Source organism: Malurus melanocephalus, unplaced genomic scaffold, assembly GCF_030028575.1.
Source record: "Malurus melanocephalus ecotype Western Australia unplaced genomic scaffold, MMel_1.1 scaffold_489, whole genome shotgun sequence".
Lineage (NCBI taxonomy): Eukaryota > Metazoa > Chordata > Aves > Passeriformes > Maluridae > Malurus > Malurus melanocephalus.
This window is the reverse complement of record NW_026623721.1, coordinates 336,109-357,823: the sequence shown is the minus strand read 5'-3', so window position 1 is coordinate 357,823 and position 21,715 is coordinate 336,109. Positions and strand designations below refer to the sequence as shown.

Here is a 21,715-nt window from a genome sequence, read left to right as displayed (position 1 = left end):
AGAGCATGGTCACTCTTTGAAGCCCTGTTGACTCAAAGTTTTACTGCATGTTCTTTAGCAAGTTTACTTGCTGTTCTTTACAGGCATATGGCCAAATAGACTTAATTTAACAATTCATACTTGAACTCTTTATAAGTAATTATATTATTAATTTAATAATTAATTATATTATTATATTATTAATTTAATAATATCCTGTCACTTAATGATTTACAAAGACTAATTTTTCATCATATATTATTTTTCACTCTCTATGAAGGTTAGTTTTTAACCCTACTTTTTTCCTAATACAACAGAACTATGTAAATGTATCTGAAATCTAAGAGAAAGAATTAGTTTCCCTCAGYTCTTTTAAAAAACCTGACACAGAATTTAACATTTTTTTATTTAATTTAACATCATATTTTTGCCAGCACACCACTGATTTCTTCAAATATAACTAAGAAATTTTTGATACAATGGCAAATGTGTTAAGTATGTTGAATCCTTCGAAGTTTTATTATTTACCAGCTGAGAGCAAAGTAGCCTGCTTGCAGTCTCCTTGTGGACAGCCAAAGTACCCAGATAGTACAGTAAGTTTAATTTAGAACGTGCTACTCCTGTATTCTTCTCGCTGGAATCAAGCAGGGARCACACTCGTTTCAAGAAGTTATTCCAGTCCATGTCTTTCATAGATGACAACTTCTCAACTAACCATAAAAGGAAAATAAATAGTTACAGATGATGGATCTATGACGTTACTTTAACACACTACAAAGTAACATCAACATGAATAAGTAAGTTCCAATGTTTGTATCTATTTATAATTTTAGTACTTAAAATATTAATGAAGCAGGTTAGAATTTGGATTATAAAAATCAAAAAGGAAGTCAGAAGAGAAACAAAGGATAAATAGTCATAAACAGAAGCCTCAACACATTTTTGAAAGTGCAAACCWGCTAAGGCCTTTGACTTCATTAAAGGAAACATTTATTAGCATTATGTTTAGAAAAGGCAGCAGCTGTCCATCATTACTAATTCTTACTAAGTAAGTGCGGTTTCCTGAAAGGAAATTTGAGGTAAAACCTAACAAAAGTCATTGAACTCCCCTCACAATTAATAAACCAAAAACATGTATAATCACTCCACCCAGCTAAGCCTTAGCAAATCAGAACATGGATGACTTCAGAAGGAACACCAAAAAATCAAGTCACTTGGACCATTAACATATATCCTGTGGTTCAATTCATTGACCACTGCACACGAATCGAGATTTTTCAGACTTCCCCATCAAGCTCAACAGTTAATTTCAATCTAGCAGCCATACATTCCCTCAGTTTTGGTTATTTATTAATAATGTCTCTGCCATCCTGATATGCTCCAATATAGAATATTTAAAAGCATGCTTTCTGTCTTTTATGCCAATTTCACACTTAAGTAACAGCACGTTCTAATGCAGCATCAAATTCAGTACCTTCAAAACCAATCAGAAAGGTGTCCAGAAAAAAGCTACAACTCTGAAAGCCTTTCAACAACAAAAACCACTGTCCCTTATTAAATAAATACTGACCACAGTTAAGCATATCAGAACATCAGTGTGCTAACTACTCAAATGCAATATGAAATACAATATTCCCCTTAGGCAGTGGAATCTGATGCTTTTTTGATGAACCAAATTAAAAATATTTTCTGTTACAGTCTTGACTGGGAGATTGAGGGATGTTGTGTTCCTTTCCAACTATAATTCTTTTTCAACAAATTAGCTCTTCAAATGCATTTTTCAAAGAAAGAAAATATGAACTCTTATGCATAGAAAGAGGTTCTATGTGAATTGTAGAAGGACTACATTTCTGGCTGATATCCCTCTTCAAGCACAGCCCAGCATTCTCTTCAAAAAGACTAGCGAAAATATTCCAAGGGAAGAAATGTTACACTCATGACAATGAACAGACTTTAGTTTTCAGAAATGTTTCTAGACATTGAAAATTAACAACAAAAAGACAAACCCAAAAAAACTTTGTATTATCTTTTGGGACCTGAGTGCCACAACATTTCATGATTAAATAAWATTATTAATACTGGCAAGGCTGCCCAGTATTGTAGTTGATCAACATTGCACATTTTAAGAAACTGTTGCCACTTGTTCCCCTGCATTTGTGAAATTTTAATATATTTCGTTGAATACTTTAGTTTAAATCTGTCAGTTGGAAAAAATACACTGGTTTTCTCACACTAAAACACTGGTAACTGTCTCATGGCAGAAGTTTTTCAGCATGGGCTTTTGAGCATGTAACTCAAGGAGGCAGAAGAGAAAGGATTGTCATTTAACTGTTCATACTTGAAAAGGCAACTCAAAATTGGTCYAGCTAAAAACATTGCATTTACAACTTCAGCTTCAGAAAAATTAAGAGTTCTGAAACTGTGAGCATTTATAACCTACAAAGGAAGGGTAAAGGTCTTATGATAGCAAGTTACAGCAGCACATGGAGAACTTGTTAAAATCTTCAGCAGACCCATACCTGAATGTGCTGGTATATGTAAAGTTTTTGAGTCAAATCTAACTGGTACTTGCTTCATTATCTGGGAAAATAAACAAATACATTACAACCAGTTTTAACACATTTCTAGAAAATCTCTAAGCAGTTAAATGTGAGAACACAAAGATGTAAAATTTGTACAGGATGGGTGYACATACTATTAGTCATTACTGAGAAATTTTCCATTGTTTTCTACTATGCATTTCTTCCAAGCAACCCTATGTTTTTTATATACTTATATTGCTAGTATTTCCATTTAAGTGTTTTTTAAAATGGGATTAAAAAATTGCAGGATTTTTTCATTTTACATTTTTTTCTTGCTTGTATGCAGAAAAATACTTGCAGTTGATACTGCAAATACCAAAAGGAACTAAACAGTTGGCAGCTCACCGAAAGTTTTAGCAATTCATTTCCATACTGTAAATATATGTATGCACTAGACCATTCCAGTATAAAAAGGTCATATTATCAACAGATAATCATTCATAAGTTGTGGAGTTTTTTCCCTGCAAAAACATAATTTTCTGGTAGAACATGAAATTGGATGATTGCTCAGTAACTAAACATTTGAGTGTGATATTCAGTAAATAAAGATTTTTTTTAAAGGCAACTGTGTAGTGGAATTTAGCATTTGACAGATGAAGTCTAAGTGTAAGTAAAAAGCTATTTTCTAAAAGAAGTCTTAAATTACACAGATCCTCAGAACACAGGGAAATYTTACAATATAAGATGACATTTCAGCTTTTAAGATTCTGCCAGCACCTARTTAATCCGTTTCCAGGAGATCAAATTGCAAGCTCCTCTGATTTACCCGGTGTCAGTATCATCCTTTAGCCTGAAAAGCAGACTAAAGAGTCATCACCAAGCAGGCAGTGACTCTGATTACATGTCCCTGGAACTTWGTGGGCTATTTTGCATTCATTCTGAGTCTGACACTGCATGGTAAGGAGGTTAGTCTACATGTGCACATCAGTATGTGCACCAACCCCTAACCTCATCTCTTATACTTGTAAGAAGAGAAGCAGGTTTTGTGTCAAGAGTCCTGAGAAATTAACAGTGGTAGCATTCAAACACATAATTACGTTTGAAATTCTCCACTAGGAACAATATCTGTGACCCCAATTATATTAAAAGAATATTATTGGTAGTTACTTTTTCTAGCTGTATAAGATTTTTAGGTTTTGCAAGTGTTAAGAAATCCATTAAAATAGCAACTAAAATCTGTAAGACATTCAGCAACCAAAATCTGTAAGACATTCCTAATGACTTTAGATGCTCATTTCCAATGAAAAATGTTGCATTCTCCTTCTGCTATTTACTGAGTAAAGTTGCTAAGATTGCTTCATTTTTTCTAGCACAGAAACAAAAGGAAGTCGAAAGGGGCTCTTGCCTATCATCCCTTCTACCAATACTACAAATGGTATAAAATGCCTATAAATGCACATTACATTGTCATTGCAGAACATAGCTCTGATTCTTTTTTGGTTTTCTCTTTATTGTCAAACAAGCATCAGATCCCTGCTCAGGAGATTCATTACAAACTGTTAGCACATTAGAATCCATATGATGGAAATAGGATGGACATTTCTTGTAACCTCAGGTGTTCTTTTGGAGAAAAAAYAAATTCATATTTAATAGAAACATTATCACAGTTGGAGTCTAAAGAGTAACAAAAGTTATTCTGTARAAGTCTAACTCCTAATCTAGAAGGCTTCATAGATGGCTTTGTTTTGAGTATAACAAACTAAAGTTTTGTGTTCATTTAAGTAAGAGATATCAAAGCAAGTTATCAGAAAACAAATCTACAAAAGCATTGAACACAGCATTTAGTAGCTTTGATTGCTTGTAAGRTATTATTTAATACTATTATTCAATCCCAAAATAACTTGTTCCTCCAAATYAGTAACACAATAGGATTATAAAGACTGCCAAAAAATTGCATGAGGTCTTGCCAGATAACTGGGTGGAACTGCTCTAAAATAAGAACTATAAAATACAGGAAAGTAGTTTCACCCTGATTAAAAATGTATCTGCAAAAATAGCCTCCACAAGTTCCTGAATCTTATATTTTATTTTGCTATACCTTTGGATTGTCAATGATTGGTGTCACGATAAGATCAGATTCAGTGTAAATGAGCTCTTTCAATTTTGACTCCATATCTGGCCGACTTGAGCACATRTTTTCAGCCTAAAACAAGAACAASGTTTTCTTAAAAACTGTTTAGWATCAAAAAAGASTTAATTCATGKTTATTCATAAAATATTTCATTTCAACATTATACCACACAGTCTGGCCATGGAAACATATTCTAACTTGCTTTTTATTTATGTAATAGCAGATAGGACCAAATAAAAATTATGGTAAGAGAAATATATTGGAAGAAAAAGCAATGGATCAAAATAKAGACTGAGAAGAAAGAAGATAACATCTCTTCTATGCACAGGGGCAAAAACGGATACTAAGAATCTTTCTTAACTCCTACATCCTGCAAATATTTTTTTTCGAACAACTTGCACACTGTTAATTATGGAAGGATGCAAAAGAAAGTTGACTTTGCCACAGACTTCAGGTTAATATTCTAACTATAGAGATATCGACATCCTTAAATATAAACTTTCTACTCACTTTTTTCAAGCACGAATTTTCTTTTGAAGAATTTTTGACTGGAGCAGTAGTAGCATCATGTACTTCTACTGCAGAGTTAGTTCTAGGGGTGGGACGAGAACTTCAGCAAAAGTRAGAAAAAAATTGTTAAAAACCAATAAAGACTGCAGATCAAGTTTCCTTGCAAAATACTTTTTGTTGCTCTTTTGAAACTTTCATGCCTTACAGTAAATTTTCAAATTTACTAATTTGAATTACACTATTTACTAATCTAAATTACACTACGCCTGATCCATCAACTAAACACGTATTTTCTTTATTTAAATGTGTTCTGACAAGGTTAGGGTTAGTTTGCCAGTTGGAAATGGGAAGATGGTACTTTGTTGCAATTTTTAAATGAATGTAATTTGATTATTTTCTCAGCCATAATATATCTACAAACTGGGTACTAACCCATAATTATCTTAACTCCTAACAAAAAAATAGATGAAAAGAATTAACTTGACAAAAAACTGAAATTTATTTTATCTTATTATCTTATGTCTTGGCTAAGTAATAAGAATTAAAAACTTCTAATTTTTGTGGATCAAAATTTGGATTTTGGATTCAAATTTTTTGAACTGGATTTACCTTTTACTTTTTTTTTTTTAATCCTATCTGCTAATTGGAAAATGAAGAAAGAAGAGACCAGAATACTGCCAAGCTGCAATTGTCGTAAATCTGCGAGTGAAGTTGGGGTTTATAGTGCACATTAATTTAAATTAAAGCATTTAAAATCAACTTTAGAATTATTATTATTTGCAGGCCAGGAAACTAGTWAAATCAACGATTTTGAATGAACATATTTTCTTGATTAGCAGATAGTAATAGACATATTTAGTTGCAAATCTGATTCCTTTATTAGAAAAAAACAACTAAATTAAAAATACAAACACTAAACAAAATTAAAGACACCCAGGAAATCAGTAAACAAATGACTAACAAAACTKTTCCCATCTTCCATCTATTTTCAACAAAATTTAAATTTAAGGGATACAATGAAGGAATGTCAAAATATTACCTACATTAAAATACATGATATATCCTAATTCTTATGCTAAAAAAAAATGTATCAGGATCTGCTTGGAATTTTAATTCCTAAACTAAAAAAAAGTATGGTTTCTAGCTGGAGGCTGGACAAATTATTCTRARTTGCCACATGGTTCAAAACATGTAGATTTGTTAATTATTTTTAAATTAATTCAACTAATATGGTTTTATATATGTTTGAGATCCAGAAAATAGTACCTATTTTTTCAGTTGCCAGACGGCTTCTCAGTTTAAAATAAGACAAGAGATTGTTGAATTAAACWAGTTAAAATGAATGAGATCTATTCTGTTTGTCCAAGTAGAAGAAGCCACTGCTGTTAAAAGCCAATTAACACCTCCAGCAGCTAAGTGAGTTGTGGTGCCAAGTGCCAGGTCAGCAAGCTCCTCTCACTTCAGTGTTTTATTACTTTACTAGACATCACWTAGACTGCTTTCAGAAGTTATATCATTGAAGCAAAGAGAATTTCAGAACAGATTTTTTTTTTGGTTATATTACATTTCAAATTTTCTATTTCAATAAATGTACTTATAAATAAATTATGTTGCTAGAAGTATTATTTGGATTACATGTTATACAGTTTTTAATATCATTGCAGCCTYTCTTTTCAGCAGATTGCCAAAGCAAATGTTACTTGAAACTACTAATAATATGTGTTTAGCTGTGACAATAAGTTATAAGTGAGATAAGTAATACTTCATTAAAACCAACTGAAATAACTTTCGTACACAGTATAGGGCACAAAAGTCCTATTTCAGGTTATGCAAGAACCTTAAAAAAGTATTTTCAAACTGGAATATTTCTGTTTGATGTTGATAAGAAAAGTATTTCACTAGACAATCTTCTTGGCTTGATAGCTAGTACAAAGTTTCACAATCAGGCCTCAACTAAAACAAAGCACCAGTCATTATTTTTTTTATTTAATACCCATGTGGTACTTAATGGACTGTTACCAATAGCTTGTAATGAAAAGCTGCAGGCAGATCTTATTCTGAATGCTTATTCTTATGTATTAAAGCAATCATACTCCAAGCATGTTCTTATATATATACATTATATATATAAACATATAAATATATATATGTAAGAAAAAAAATTTAAATAGTTTTTTCTTTTTAGACAGCTAAGAAATCAAAAGTTTACTTTCAAAAATGAGAATAATAAAATCATATAAACTTTAACTACACACACTGCTTTCATAACTCTTCAAATGTATTTTAATATTTAGTAACTGGTAATAGAAAATTCAAAAGGAGACACAGACATAATGTTACAGACAGAATAATAAAATGTTTGAAGAGACAATGGGGGGGGAAAATTGCAACACCAAACATACAGGATTTCAAGGTGGTTTTCATACCTGAGAAGAAATATGGATTCATTTGATTCACCATCAACTACACTTTTGGGACGCAACTCAGTCTGAGTTTCTACYGAAAAGAGAACATGAACTTGCATTYAGAGGTTAAAATCAAATAAAATATAGGGAATAAGCATGTTAGTAGGATTGATAAAATAAAGTAACATAATGAGCAATATTACCTATTTTGAAAGAACTGCTTGGTGGTTTAAGACATGCTCTGGAGGATGACAGGTTATCTAGATTTTTATGAGCATCCACTGACTCTTTGGCACTCCAAGAAACTGATGACTCTGTGTCTTCCCTGCTGTTTAATAAATTATATTAATTACAGATTTAAAAGAAAAGGGATCATATCCATTATCTGTTGCAATTGTTAGCACACAGTTTAGCTATCATTCTCTAGAACGACATACTCTTGAAATATGTGCTGCACATAATTTTAATATTGGTAATGGCAATGATGAAACATAAGTTTACACCAAATGACTTGGAGAACATTAAAAATTCTCAYTATCATTAGAACTTAAAAGAAAGACATTAGAAAAGTTAAATTATTTCTCCATAATACAAGGGATACTAAAGAAATATTAAAAGCATTACAGACATTTTAATCTTCACARGAAAAAGCCACAACAAACCTATCCCTAATAATGAAGCCTGCAGCCTAGATCAAAACTACTTTTTTTGTGTGTGTAATGATTTACATGTCACATTTAAATGCAATTTTATTGATTTTTGGTTGTTTGGGGTTTCTTTAACATGTCCTTATATTATTCACATGGAACTGGGTCATAAAACCTTCATGAAGGCTCTCCAGGATATCAAATATTAATCCAACCCACACTGTAAAGAAAATAGATACATGAGCCTCACAGTTGGAAAGAGGGAGTATTGAGCTTTCTTTACATCTCAAGCCAATGTTTTACATTTGTCGATTAGTCAATTAGTGCATACATCAGCAGATATTTCAGAGGCATTAGAAAAACCTCAAGAGTATGGCCAGATAGCCCAGTATTTTGTAGGAGATTAAGATTCCTCACGTTCTCTGAAAATTCCCCAAAATAAGCACTATCAGGATGTTGACATAAGTCTTGCTAAAATCTTGAATAAAATCTTAATTCACAGTATAAACTTTTAATATTAGTTTCTTATTGCAGGTGAAAGCAGTCATAAAATTAAAGACAAATAGCTGTATCTCAAACTATAATAAACATTAATAACAAAAATACTGCAGCATTGGTATCAGAAATAGGTATTAAACAACATGAGAGAAAATTTTAAAGTAGATATAACAAAAAACATTCAGCATCCTACAATTATTTTGACATTAGTTCCCTAGATTGGAACCTGAAGTATCTTCCAAATATTTAGAACAAAACAATGTAAAACATCCTAATTCAAAATTAGAAACACAAAAACCAGCRGGGTAACAAGAGTTTAGAAGAAGCCTAACTTTTTAATACATAGAAACAACTTTCACCAAAGGTTTGTGCCTTTCTGCATATGTAGCAGTGGTATTACAAATTTAGAAAAAAAGCCCTACTATTTAGATTAATGCATTATGTCATAAGCAAAGAATATGGGTCAGCTGCATTTGCAAGATTATAAGCTGAASCAGAGCTCTAAGATGCTGCACTGATAGGCTTTGTGATGCTCTAAGCTTAACGTATAAACACAAACAAAAAAAATCACTAAAGATAAAACTGACCCGTATTTATAAGATTCTAAAATTTTTTAAAGCTTTTGTAAGTCAGATTCATACAACAGTATTATATAACATATAAACAAATAAATAAAAATGAGAGCATTTAGATCAGAAGGGAATTTTAACGCATTTCATAGCCAGCAGGAAGGAGTCTGTTGAAAGTGAATGGACAGTGAAACACACTAACAGGAAAATACAATTCCTAAACATTCAAAACCATGCACTGAACATTATAAAACTCCATTCATTAATACATGAAAATTCTAAGGAAAGTTCAAAATTTATAAAATTTATAGACAAGCATAATAAAATATTTTTTATCTGTGTTTATATTTATTAAAAAGAAATCCTCTTGGAACATTCAGTACCTCGAGCTTGTGCCCTGTCTGTCTGCAGAATCACCACCACAATGGCTAAGGGATCCTTTCCAGAATGGATGCCGCAATAGGTCTGCCCAATTCAGCCTTTTGAAAAGCAGCAAACAGTAAGAGCAGTGGCTAAGTACAGCTCCACAGAGACATCCCAGTCTATRTTTTGAACCCAGTAAAACTACAGAGCAATTAATCCTGTTGTCTGCTTTTATTTGAACAAGTAAATTTTCTTACAGGACAAACTTTTTGCCTTAAATCAGAATAGAAAATTCACATAACAGAGGTATGAGAATAAGAATGAAGGAAACTGCAGAGTCAATCCCACATGTAAATTATCTGACATACCCTATAAATTATAGCCTTAAATTATTTAACAATGTAACTCTATCAGGTGTAAGTCAAAGCCCAATAAAATGCATGCACCCATTGCTCTGRGAAAGCAAAGCTATCCAATTCTAAACTGCCTATCATTTTATTACAAAGGTATCTTTTTAGCACCACGGACAAAAATTAAAAAAAAAAAGATGCACTTAATAAAAACTTTAACTCCATATACTGTCATATAAGAAAAAGCACAGTTTGCTCTTCTATATGAGGAATGGSTTTTTTTTTTTTTTTGCATTCTTTGTTGTCTACAAAATACTATACATACAGTATCACAGTAATTATTTTCTTGAGAGGTGACAACATAAACAGCTGTCGTGGATTGGGCAGTTTACCTTTTCTGAGGATCCTTCTGAAGTAACCCATCAAGCAAACTGATGAACTCAGCAGAAGGTTTGTGAAAAGAAGAATCTGTAAAAAGAAGCACTTAAGATCAGTATTGGACAGCAAAAACAAACATCACCCAATGTAAACCACGCTATTACTTACAGATCATGCTAAAAAATTTTCTTTATAGTAATTTCATCTGAAAAAAACCTCAATGTATAAAGAATCTTTCAAAGAATCCTCAAAAAAAGCCCCAAAACAAAAAAAAAAACTCCTAATGCTTGGTCATCAAACCAATTAAATTGTTCGTAACATTTTTTTTTAGAAAGCACCCTCCAAATATCMGATAGCCATTAGGAAGAAATTAAGTGGAGCAAAAATCTGCTTCAGTTGAAAAAGAGCCACTAATGTATAAGGATCTCTGCGAAGAACACCGATGCCCAGAATGACCAAGATCAAAAATTCAATCCCAGTAGGTAGATTTAGCGTTAACAATTAAAAGCAAATTATAACTGCCTCTGTCAAAAGGGAAACAAGTATTCATCACTACAGGGAATTACCACAGGAAGGCATTGTTAACATCCACTTCAGACAACTGATTCCTGCAATCAACCTCAGAAGAAAAAGGGCAAAACAAAACTTCAACTTTGTAAGTATTACTGTGATTTGATCCATTAAAGAATAACAGAATCCTACCCTCTGGTCCTAGTCGCAATGGATCTTCAGATAAAATCTTTTCAATTAATTCAGAACGGCTTTCTGAGAAGAATGGTGGTTTTCCTAAAAACAGAAATGTTTCACMGATTAGGCAAACTCCAAAATGATTGTAAGGTGCAATGATTTATCATTTTCCTAAGGAAGAATCCAAAGAAGTAAACAACCTTGGCTCGAGTAGTATTAATCAATTTYCTTGGCAATTTAATTTCAAAACCTTGGATTAAATTCTTTTATCATGAACAGAAAAGGCACCAAAGATGGCTTGATAGAGGTGACCACAGCAGCCCTGTATGAATCAGCAATGAGACAACAGGAAAAGGCAGAAATCTCAGTATCTGTKTTACTGTGTTGATGCAACAGATCAGCATTTTGTTTACGGTTTAAGAAGGTTACAGTGTAATTCTCTTCTGTGATGAAGCTTCYTTCCAGCTGCAGCTAATGGATACCTTATCTGCAGGGAAACAAATTACTCTAGCTTTACAATAATGAGGCAGTTTTCTCTTTCAAAGGTTAAAATACTGCACACAGAGTTAAATAATAAGGAGATTAAAAACATTACACTGTCAGAATTCAAGGGGTGCCATAATTTTAAATCATAGTACTTAAACCTTACATGTTGGTTGCTATTGTTTTCAAAAGGACCACTTAACAGTATTGTTTCACCAGATTATTGCAGAAAAGACACCTTTTTTGACTTTTAAGCACAGTCAGTATGTTCTTCAAGAAATCTTCAAAACCTGTCTCAAGTTTTTCAATGTCCTAACTTCTCAAGAAAATTAATAAGAATTTACTCTGGGATTATGACCTATGTTTCCATTATCACAGATAATAAATATATATACAAACTTACAACCTGAGAACATTTCATAAAGTAAACATCCCAGGGACCACAGATCACTGGATTTGCAGAAGTTGTCTCCCTTTATAACTTCAGGAGCTGTGTAGACTGGAAAGCCTACAAAATACAGTATGTATAATTAATGCACTTGAATTATTCACTCAGCATTCATGCTTTTCAACATTTCACACTTTGCCTCCAAACTTCAGTGAGTTAGAGGCAATCTTCACTTGACATGTAAGAAAACTGAAACAGCAAATGYAAATAGTTTCAAAGGAACTTCTCTCCTATACTTTGACTGGATTATTTAGGATTGTATATGCTACTTTGTTTATTTCACTTCTRTTAACCAAACTGACTTGTGCTGCACTTTTCAAAAACAGTGATTAATGCAAAGAATGTTTTAATTTGCTTTAACAGCTTTCARAACCAAGCAATTTGGGCAGAATGGTAAACCATTCTCATGTGAGGAAAAGAAATAATTATGTTATATCAGATTTGGGGTTTCTTTTTTTTTTTAAAGCTGTCCCAAGAAACGAACTTTCACAGACTTAGAAAGCTCTACTACAAAAAACAGGGTAGCTAGCCAAAGAAATCACTGATCTAAATGATTATGGCACTTTTCCCATTAAAACACTATGGAAACATCACATACCAAATTATAGCATCTTATTCCCAAATCTTTTGTGTTTGATATAGGAAAGAAATACAGTTTCTATTTCTACAGTAGTTTCCATCAGTTCTCAAAAATCTCTAAAACAATTACACGAACTCAGTAAAAATGTCAATTCCTTTTAAAGTTTATTTTGGATTCTTTTGTTATTTAAAAAAAATTTTATGTGACTAAAGGTCATTACCATACATATCAAAACAGCTGTTCTGAAGAGCAACAGGAAAGAGATTAGATTTGTATTTCTTCCTGAATAAAGACCTGATCTTCCAGTATGGACTTTCAGAAGGAGACAGTGAGGAAAATGTTCTTTGTTCTCATAAAATATTAGCAAGAATTCCATTGTTTCTGATCAAAGTAACTGATACAAGAGACATCATTATCTTGGAAAGTGAGGTCTGTGAGMTATTCCAAGATAACGACTAATAAAAGATTCAGAAGATTAAAAACAATTTCCTGAATTGTTCTAAGTCAATGAAAAAATAACATAGTATGTGCAATCTATTGCATTTGTATMGATCTGCCTGTTAAAACTGAAGCACAATGACCTGTAATTTTAAATGAAATTATCATTCAAGGTAGTGAAACAGTTGACCTCGAATGAGAAATAACTTAAGCCATGTGCATCARAAAGGACAATGAAAGTACAGCAGTGCAGCTGCTGTCCCCAATGAAAGAAGCAGTAGCTCCATGTAGTACTTCCCAACTTTTCTGTGTATATTTAACACTAACTTAAAGGAACTTAGTTCCAAACCTTACAGAGAGCATCTGCAACACAGACTTTTAAAAAGTCCATAATTCCATAGCTCAAACTTTTCAAAGACAAAACAGGATTAATTCTAAATAATTTTTCTTTACCATAATCATTGATTTTTCAACTTCCATTCTGCCTCATTGGTGTAAGTTAGCTCTGGCTACTAAAAATCTCATACCTCGAACTATATTTTTAAAGAATCTTTGTGGAGTGTTTTCATTAGTATCTTCGCCTTCTTCAGCTACAGCTAAAGCAAAAAATTCTTCCAAGTTTTCACCATCCACTTTAGCCCAGCAAAAGCTACTGAATTTCAAAGTGCCAGACCCTTCCAGTAGAATCTATTAAAACAAACAAAATCCAATATGCTAGTATCATATACTAAAACTGATGACTGCTGAAATTTCCAATATGAAGTATGAAATTGTAATTATTTTTATAATAAATTATCTCAAACCATTTTTTACATAGAGATGATCGCTATAACCAAAAACACTAAAGTTTTTCTTTTAAGTCAATGCCAATACTGTCTTTTTTCTTATAATCAAAAGTATCCCAACAGAACTCTTAAGAGGTTCAATGTACACATTTGCTTACTCATTATTAAATCTAAATAAACAATGCTACTAGGGAAAAGAAAGCAGAGCAAAACTGCACAGGAAAGTAAAAGTCTAGTAAAACCAAACATAGCTTCAACTGAGAAAAAAAAAACAAACCAAATTTTTCTAATTTTATTTAGCAGAAATTTCCACAGATTTTGTCCAATGATGATGACAGTTTTCTCTGGTCAATCACTGCATATTCTTGCAATTAAAAACTTCATAATCCCAAAAACCTTGTTAGGAGAAATAGASCATTCTGCCAGAAACAGGGAATAGGGCACAGAGGCAGCCTTAACTTCAGCATTTTACTTTCTGTTCAAATGAGCACTTTACAGCAACATTCTTCTTTAGAAGACTACTGAGTCATCTACATTATGTTTTATTTAGTTTTTAGTGCTTTTGGGTCCACAGATAACAGGAAATTAGTAGACTTGTGGAAACTTTTACTCAAGATTCAGAGAATGGCAACTTGATCACTTACAGATCAAGGTCCAAAAAAATCACTGTTAAGCAAAAATTTTTTGTTATAGGCATATTCTGCTGACTGCATGAATTAAAAACAATTACAGGCTTTGGCCAACCTCTACATAAATTACACATGCACATATACAATGAGAAACTACACAGACAGAAACTAAACAGGAGAAAAGATTTGTATTTTTGTACAGGAATAAGATGATCATTTACGTGGCATCTGCAAACAAGAGAACTTCAAACAAAGAAACTTCTGCTAACTTTACTCCCTCATGAGCATTTTCCATGACTGCAAARTATTTTGCAGCATGATAGAATAGCAACAAATTTACATGYCYAAGGACAGAGAACTAAAATCCTTCWTTMAATTAAACCAGYACACCATATCAAAAAGAATATATCACATTGTATCAGACATACACCAAGGAAAGAAATCAATTACATCATAAAATATTCAAGCTACAGACTTGTCTCTGATTGTCTTCACATATATTATAAAACTCAACTGACCTCCCAACTGAGGTAAGATTCTTCCAAACAGTAAAATACAACTAATAAAATAAATGCTGATGGTATGGAAAGTAACATCCAGTGTCCCTACAGATAATATCCCTCCTCACCTTTCCAGGTGTCAATTCACAATAGATAATTCCATGCTTATGAATGTGGTATAAACCAGTAACCAGCTCAACACCAAATTCTCTCACCACTTCTTCTGGTAGACGTTTGTCCTGAGCAATGACAGATTCCAGAGAACCACCTAAAATACACATAATCAGCAAATGTGTATAAAGATGTCATACAAGTAAATACCGATTACATAAACTTCTTCAAAAGATGTCAATGAAATCTCATTACAAGTAGATATTAAACACATTTCTTTTTATCTAATACTTAAAATATCCAAGATGTACACAAAACTATTTTCAATACTGTAACAAAATTTTGTCTGGAATTAAATWGAGTGCATGACTTCAAAATTACTTCAATATTATTTTACAATGGAAACAGGAGAAAAAATAAATCCAGAAACTGTGTCACTTCAYAGTGTAATAGTACCCATGCTTTTATTAAAATTCCTTCACCAGATTCCTGCTGCGTAAGTTAAAAGAATAAATAATACCAACACCAGGCTATCAACTTCTGTGAACAATTGCTAAAGCTAAGGGCAGGGAACTTTCCACTGTTGAATTCAGAAACAACAGAAATAGTAAAACAGTCATAGCCTAAAGTTCTGAGGTCAACAATGTCCAAAAGGTAAATTATTTTGTTGAATTTCACATTATAGGTTTCTCACACAAAGCCCAGCTTAGGATTATGTCTTAATCACAGCTCTCTGGACTTCTTATCCTAACATGAGATCCTCCTCTGTCCTTCCAAAATCACCAGTCTTCTTCTTTATTAAGTTCCAACTAACCCTTCCTTTGTTTCTGATCAGATTACCCTTACAAAGTCTTCCAAATATCCCTCACATATATCCTCTACCACCTCTATTCTTTACTGGGCTTTACACTCACTCTCTATGCGCCTCCCTGCTGGTTGTTACCATTTCTGTGTCCTTACAAAAACTTTCCTTCTACCACCACCACCTACTTCGTCATTTTCCACTGATTCTCAGGTATGTCATCAGACTCAAYGCATTTGAATCCTTCCTAAATATTMATGGGACTTGGMTTTCTTCTAATCTCATTTCCCACAAGTTCATCGCTCATTCTTTTTCCTCCTTCCTGTCTCAGTCCCCTGAACTCCACATTTCCATCTCAGCCAAAATAATTTATTTCAGCCCCATTTGATCATTTATTAATCCTGCACCAAATCTGTTTGCCTGAGACAACAGTCTGTATGTCAGGTTTCCTGGGTTATCTGTTTTTTTATATCCTACATGATAAAAAAAAAAAAAAGACATAAATTTAAGATCCTGAGGGAAAGAGGCATTAGGAAAGCTTTCCATAGAAAAGAATACTAGATCTKTTATTCCAAATCACATAGTAGATTTTCCTGAACTTTTTTTCCTTTGATCAGTCATTTCTTTCAGAAGGTCTGTCATTACAGTAATCTCACAATTATTCAATGGTACTGAATCTTAAAATTATYTTATTTCTAAGCCTTTTTATGCTGGTTAGTAAATCAGTCATTCCTTTAAAACTAAGCTCATATGACAGAGCTATAGTAAAGAATTTTCCATCATGTTAAATTACTATTTCTTAAAATGCAATTTAGAGAACTACATATAGAATAATTCCATAATATGGCCAAAMACACAAAGAAAAAAATAGTGAAACCAGCAACACAGAAATATTCTCCATCTGATAACAGAAACTAACTTGGAGACAAGTGAGAGAAATCTTCCATATTTCAAAAGCAGTTTTCAAGTTTCAACAAAATTAATAAGAAATCCATGCCTTATTTTATGTGTAAGCTAACTCCAAGACACTTGCCTTGCAGTAAACTATGATACTGCAAGGTAAAACACCTGAAAATTGTTTCATAAGAAAAAGCTGCCCCCCTAGCAACATAAGTATGTGCCCCTAAGTTAGTCTAAGCAAATAGATCAAAGCCTCCATACGAGCCATTAACTTCACTTTTAATCACTGAGAGAATGACCTGACTTTTTTTCTCAGAATTTAAAAATTCTCTTATTCAGTAATTTTTCAAACAGAATTCTGAATAAATAAAAAGGTTGGGCGTAATATGGAGTTTTACTATCAAACAAACTCCAGATGCGAAAATCTTAACACGCTTCACTTGCATATCAGCTTTTTCTTTCCTTTCCATGTGGAGGAAAGCATACTGTCAGAAGTTTACAACATGCAGTCATCACAATTAAAGAAAGCTTTAAAAGATTCCTTCAATAGTTCAATAATAACTTACCAAAACTAAGTGAATCTTTTAATGCAGTTTTGGGTTCCTAAAGTTCTCAAATTATGTTTTTAACATATGGAAGTAAAAATACTYGCACTGAATAGGAAAAAAAATTAAATATAATTTACTTTAGCTGCTGAATTGACGTTTGATTAAAAATTAATTTGAACAATATTAAGGCATTAGTACATTTTAAGTTGATTTGCTCCATGATGTCTTTTAAAAGAGAACAGCAAAGCTGTCAGTCCTTAGAAAGCTTCTCCAATAATTTTTATTTAGCTACCCTCTGACTATTCACAATTGGCTTTTCTGTTCCCTGACTGGCCATCTCTCTTCAGCTCTTGAAAACCAACTAACTTTTCAAAGATGCACACAGTGAAGCAGAGGAGAAAWGTGATTTCAATTGATTTTTAAAAAYGTTATCAARAGCAAAAAAAAGGAGCACTTTTATATAYAAACAGGATTCTCAAGTTAATAATCAGAAAATTATGCTTTTTCAGATATCTAAGCATATGTTGTAAAGATGTAAGAAATCTCTTCTAAATATCCATTCTATAAATGTTTACCTGCTGCAGACAAGAAAACTCTTATAGAGTGAGTGATAGGYCTTTGCTCACTTTTGCTCTCTCTGAAGAGCACTCTGGGAAACACAGCTAACACGCAGGCAAAAACAAGTTACATAGCCAGAAAACAAGTTATATAAGCACCTGTGTGTGGACAAAGATCAGGATCCTCTTTGGTCACAAGAACGCGTGGACACTGCATGAGAGGTGATGGGAAGTGGCCTGCAGCCAATGAGTGATTGCTTAAATTAACAAGAATGTAAACTGATAAAGGCTTACAACATAAGAAGGCCTGGTTTTTTGCAATAAAGTGATTTMTTTTTTCACCTGCCTGGGAGGTCCATATTGTTTCACATTGTTACATTTACCTTTTCATCTTATCTTACCTGTGCATAATTCCACTACAAGCCAGAGATTGTTGCTTGTTTCATACCATTCATAAAATGTCATTATATTCTTATGGGCAAGTCCCTGAGTCAGACGAACCTAGAAGGAAATTTTTACATACTTAAGTGGGAAAAGACATAAATATATATATATATATATATATATATATATGGACTTCAGGCACGGGAATAAGAAACAATATAATCTGCTCTAGATTAGCTACTTGTTCTCTCGCCTTTTCTAGTGCACTAACATTATTACTCAAATATTTTAGTTTTACATGTATATCGAGAAAACATAAGTTTCCCCACAGATTCTGCCCAACTCACCTGTTTTTAAAATATGGGGAAAAAAGGAAGTTTTCCAACTCAAAATTTTAAATATTATTAACCTTCCTGCACCACTGAAGCAATAAAAAAATGGAAATCAGAATTTGGAGTCAAACTTGCACTCCTGYTTTGTTTTCTTTTAATGGGAACACAAATAATACAGAAAGAGGAAGTAAAAAGAAACTTTTCCATCATTCTTAATCTTATGAGRCAAGGGAAACCATTCAAAAGACCCTGCAAATCTGTATTTCTACAATATCTACATAGTCTAATCTCTACAGAAGCCTGTATTTCTTGCTAGAGTAGTATGTAAGGTAGCYCCAAGTGGTTTGTAAGACTAATACACTTCTAAGAACAAAAAGCTCCGAGAAGCGATCTTTGCAAGGAGACGGAAAATGGAACTGTATCGGGTTTGCATGACAAGGCTTCAGTAACCAGCAGGGTGATCTTCTGTGAGAAGCTTCTGGAAACTTCCCCTGTCTCTGACAAAGCCAATCCCAGCCAGCTTCAAGATGAACCCACTGCTGGCCAATGCCAAGCCCATCAGTGATGGTGGCAACACCTYCAGGAAAGCATTTTAAAAGTGGGGMAAACACTCCTGCACAACTGCAACAGGGGAGAGGAGGGAGAACATGTGACAGAAACAACTCTGCAGACACCAAGCTCAGTGCATAAGGARGGGCAGCAGGAGCCCCAGGAGCTGGAGCAGAGATTTCCCTGCAGCCCATGGTGAAGAGCACAGTGAGGCAAGGCTGCMCCTCTGCAGCCCRTGGAGGCCCAAGGTGGAGSAGCAATCCAGCAGCCTGTGGCAGACCCCACACCAGAGCAGCTGGAAACCCAAAGGAGGCTGTGACTCTGTGGGAAGTCTGTGCCGGAGCAGGCTCCTGGCAGGACCTGCAGACACATGGAAAGAGGATCCCATGCCAGTTTGCAGGCAGGACATATAACCCAGTGGGAACTCATACCAGAACAGATTGTTTCTGAGGGACTGCATCCCATGGAAAGGACCTATGCTGGAGCARTTCATGAAGAACTGCAGCCTGTGGGAAGGACCAACACGGAAGAAGGTGGTGGAGGACTGTCTCCCATGGGAGGGACCCCAAGCTGGAGCAGCAGAAGAGCATGAGGAGGAAAAAGAAACAGAGAGAGCATCTGATGAACTGTAACCCCCACCCCCCATTTCCACACATGTCTGGCAAGGGAGGAGAGAGAAAAAATTAGGAGTAAAGCTGAGTCTAGGAAGAAGGAGGGGTGGCAGAAAGGTTTTATTTATTTATTTATTTAAGAATTMRTTTTATTTCCCATTATCCTACTCCGGCCGTAAATTCAATTACTTTCCCTAAATCGAGTCTGTTTTGCCTGAAGGCAATTGGTGAGGCTCTTGACACATAAGCTTTTCATTATCTTTTCTGTCTCATGTCCAGTTGAAGARGGGAGTGATAGAGAGGCTTTGGTGGCAACCTGGGATCCAGCCAAGGTTAACCCACCACAGAAAGAAACCTACCTAATGGAGAAATAAAATATTTGAAATTTTTAACTGTAGCAGCTTTGCCAAGGTTTCACAAAACAGAAATGATTTAGCCTAATTGGCATTCTTTCATAAAAAATAATTTCTTCCTCCTAAGTAAGAAACTGTTTGTTTACTAGAAGTTACCACCACTGGATTTGCACTGCTAGTAACAAAATAAAGCAAACCACTGCATGTAACTATTTTTACAAGTTTCCTGACACATCAAAGAAACAGTAAGACTGTAAACATCGGTTTATGTATGTGATCTAAAAATCAGTAAAATCAGATGAAGAAATAAATAGATTAAAATAAGACTGTATTCAAAGCATAAGAATGTAAACTATWGAGAAGTTGATCTAAAAGTGACAAACTTCATCTAAAGAAGCATGTGGTACTTTTCTATGACCTGCGCTACAAGAATTTTGTAGGCTGTATTTTTTTCCCAGATTTAGCAGGAAAAAAACCCCATTACTTACCCAGTTTGCTATTCCAGSTCTTTTGCATTTATCAGCGCAAATAACAGCAACAAAATTAATTGTCCCCTTTCTTCTTCCTTTATAAACAACTGTTGTATTTCCTCTTCCAATCTCCTCATACAAAACAAAGTTCTCCATGCTTTAGGATGTTTCACAGGCAACAGACTGGAAATACGGCATTAGTCTCATAAAAGAATAAACCTAAAAAAAGGAGGAGAAAGGGGAAGCCTTCAAATTTAATTGTCATTCATATATAGTATCCACCCATCTAGTTATCATGAATAGGGATTCTATACTTCCAGAAAGATTGAATATAATTACTTTACAGAAGACATTCTCTCAGGAAATGTGATCAAAATTTTGAACAGGTGAATTTTACACTTTCAAGGCTCTTAACACATTGAAAAAATAATAGATGGGTACTAGATACAAATTCTAAATAGTGTATCTGTAAAAATGCAAGAGGCCACAGGGAAAAGAGAACCACCTTTGATTCTCAAGAGTAAGGGTTATGCCTTTATTTCAGTACACAAACCAACAGAGCATAGAATCACAAATGGCTTGGACCTTAAATATTATTTTGTTCCAACGCTYTTGTGGTGGGCGTGGACACCTTCCACCAGACCAGGTGGGACTCAATGTCCCCTTCAACCAAGCCTTGAACACTGCCAGGGATGGGGCAGCCACAGCTTCTCTRACACACAGACTTCCAACAGCTGGCTTTTGACATAAAGTACAAAGAGATGAAATAAAGTGACAAAAAAAGTGAAAAGATGCCGTGTGAGAAGGCCATTGTAAAAGCCTCCCACACCAGCACCTGTAGCGAAGCGGGTGTAAAACCCCACAGAAGTACCTGAAGCAGCAGCCTCCAGGCACCGAGGGAAACTGCGTTTGCCCTGGGCTGGATRCAGGACCAGCACACCAAGGAGACGCGGTTCCCTCTTTTTACGGGGAAATGGCCAAAACCGCTCCAGCTGTGCAGGATCCTCCATCTCCTACGCTCCCAACTCTGTGGAGGGCGGTAAGGCCTGAGGCGCTGCACGGCGACCCCCGGAGACACARCCGCCTCCGGACCCACCTGCAGCTGAGGGCACGGAGCCGTGGGATCTCGGGGGTGTTCCAGCCCTGCCCCGGGCCCACTCCCGCACCCGGAGCGAGGGACGGCGGCGGAGGGAGCC

The 21,715-nt window shown here is 34.3% G+C and overlaps 1 protein-coding gene across 1 annotated transcript in view; it reads right to left on the bottom strand.

The window, feature by feature from the left end:
• Positions 1-21,715, bottom strand: part of ULK4 (unc-51 like kinase 4) — a gene marked incomplete at its 3' end in the record, with an annotated part of 159,011 nt that overhangs the window by 136,705 nt on the left and 591 nt on the right. The window contains exons 2-15 of the mRNA XM_057381049.1: positions 20,538-20,738; positions 18,222-18,321; positions 15,031-15,170; positions 13,516-13,675; positions 11,929-12,030; positions 11,055-11,138; positions 10,367-10,442; positions 9,645-9,740; positions 7,751-7,875; positions 7,569-7,638; positions 5,143-5,242; positions 4,600-4,704; positions 2,499-2,559; positions 508-689 (exon numbers count right to left, since the gene is read on the bottom strand). Coding sequence (XP_057237032.1) covers positions 508-689; positions 2,499-2,559; positions 4,600-4,704; positions 5,143-5,242; positions 7,569-7,638; positions 7,751-7,875; positions 9,645-9,740; positions 10,367-10,442; positions 11,055-11,138; positions 11,929-12,030; positions 13,516-13,675; positions 15,031-15,170; positions 18,222-18,321; positions 20,538-20,675 — 1,539 coding nt within the window. The remainder of the gene's footprint in view (positions 1-507; positions 690-2,498; positions 2,560-4,599; positions 4,705-5,142; positions 5,243-7,568; positions 7,639-7,750; positions 7,876-9,644; positions 9,741-10,366; positions 10,443-11,054; positions 11,139-11,928; positions 12,031-13,515; positions 13,676-15,030; positions 15,171-18,221; positions 18,322-20,537; positions 20,739-21,715) is intronic.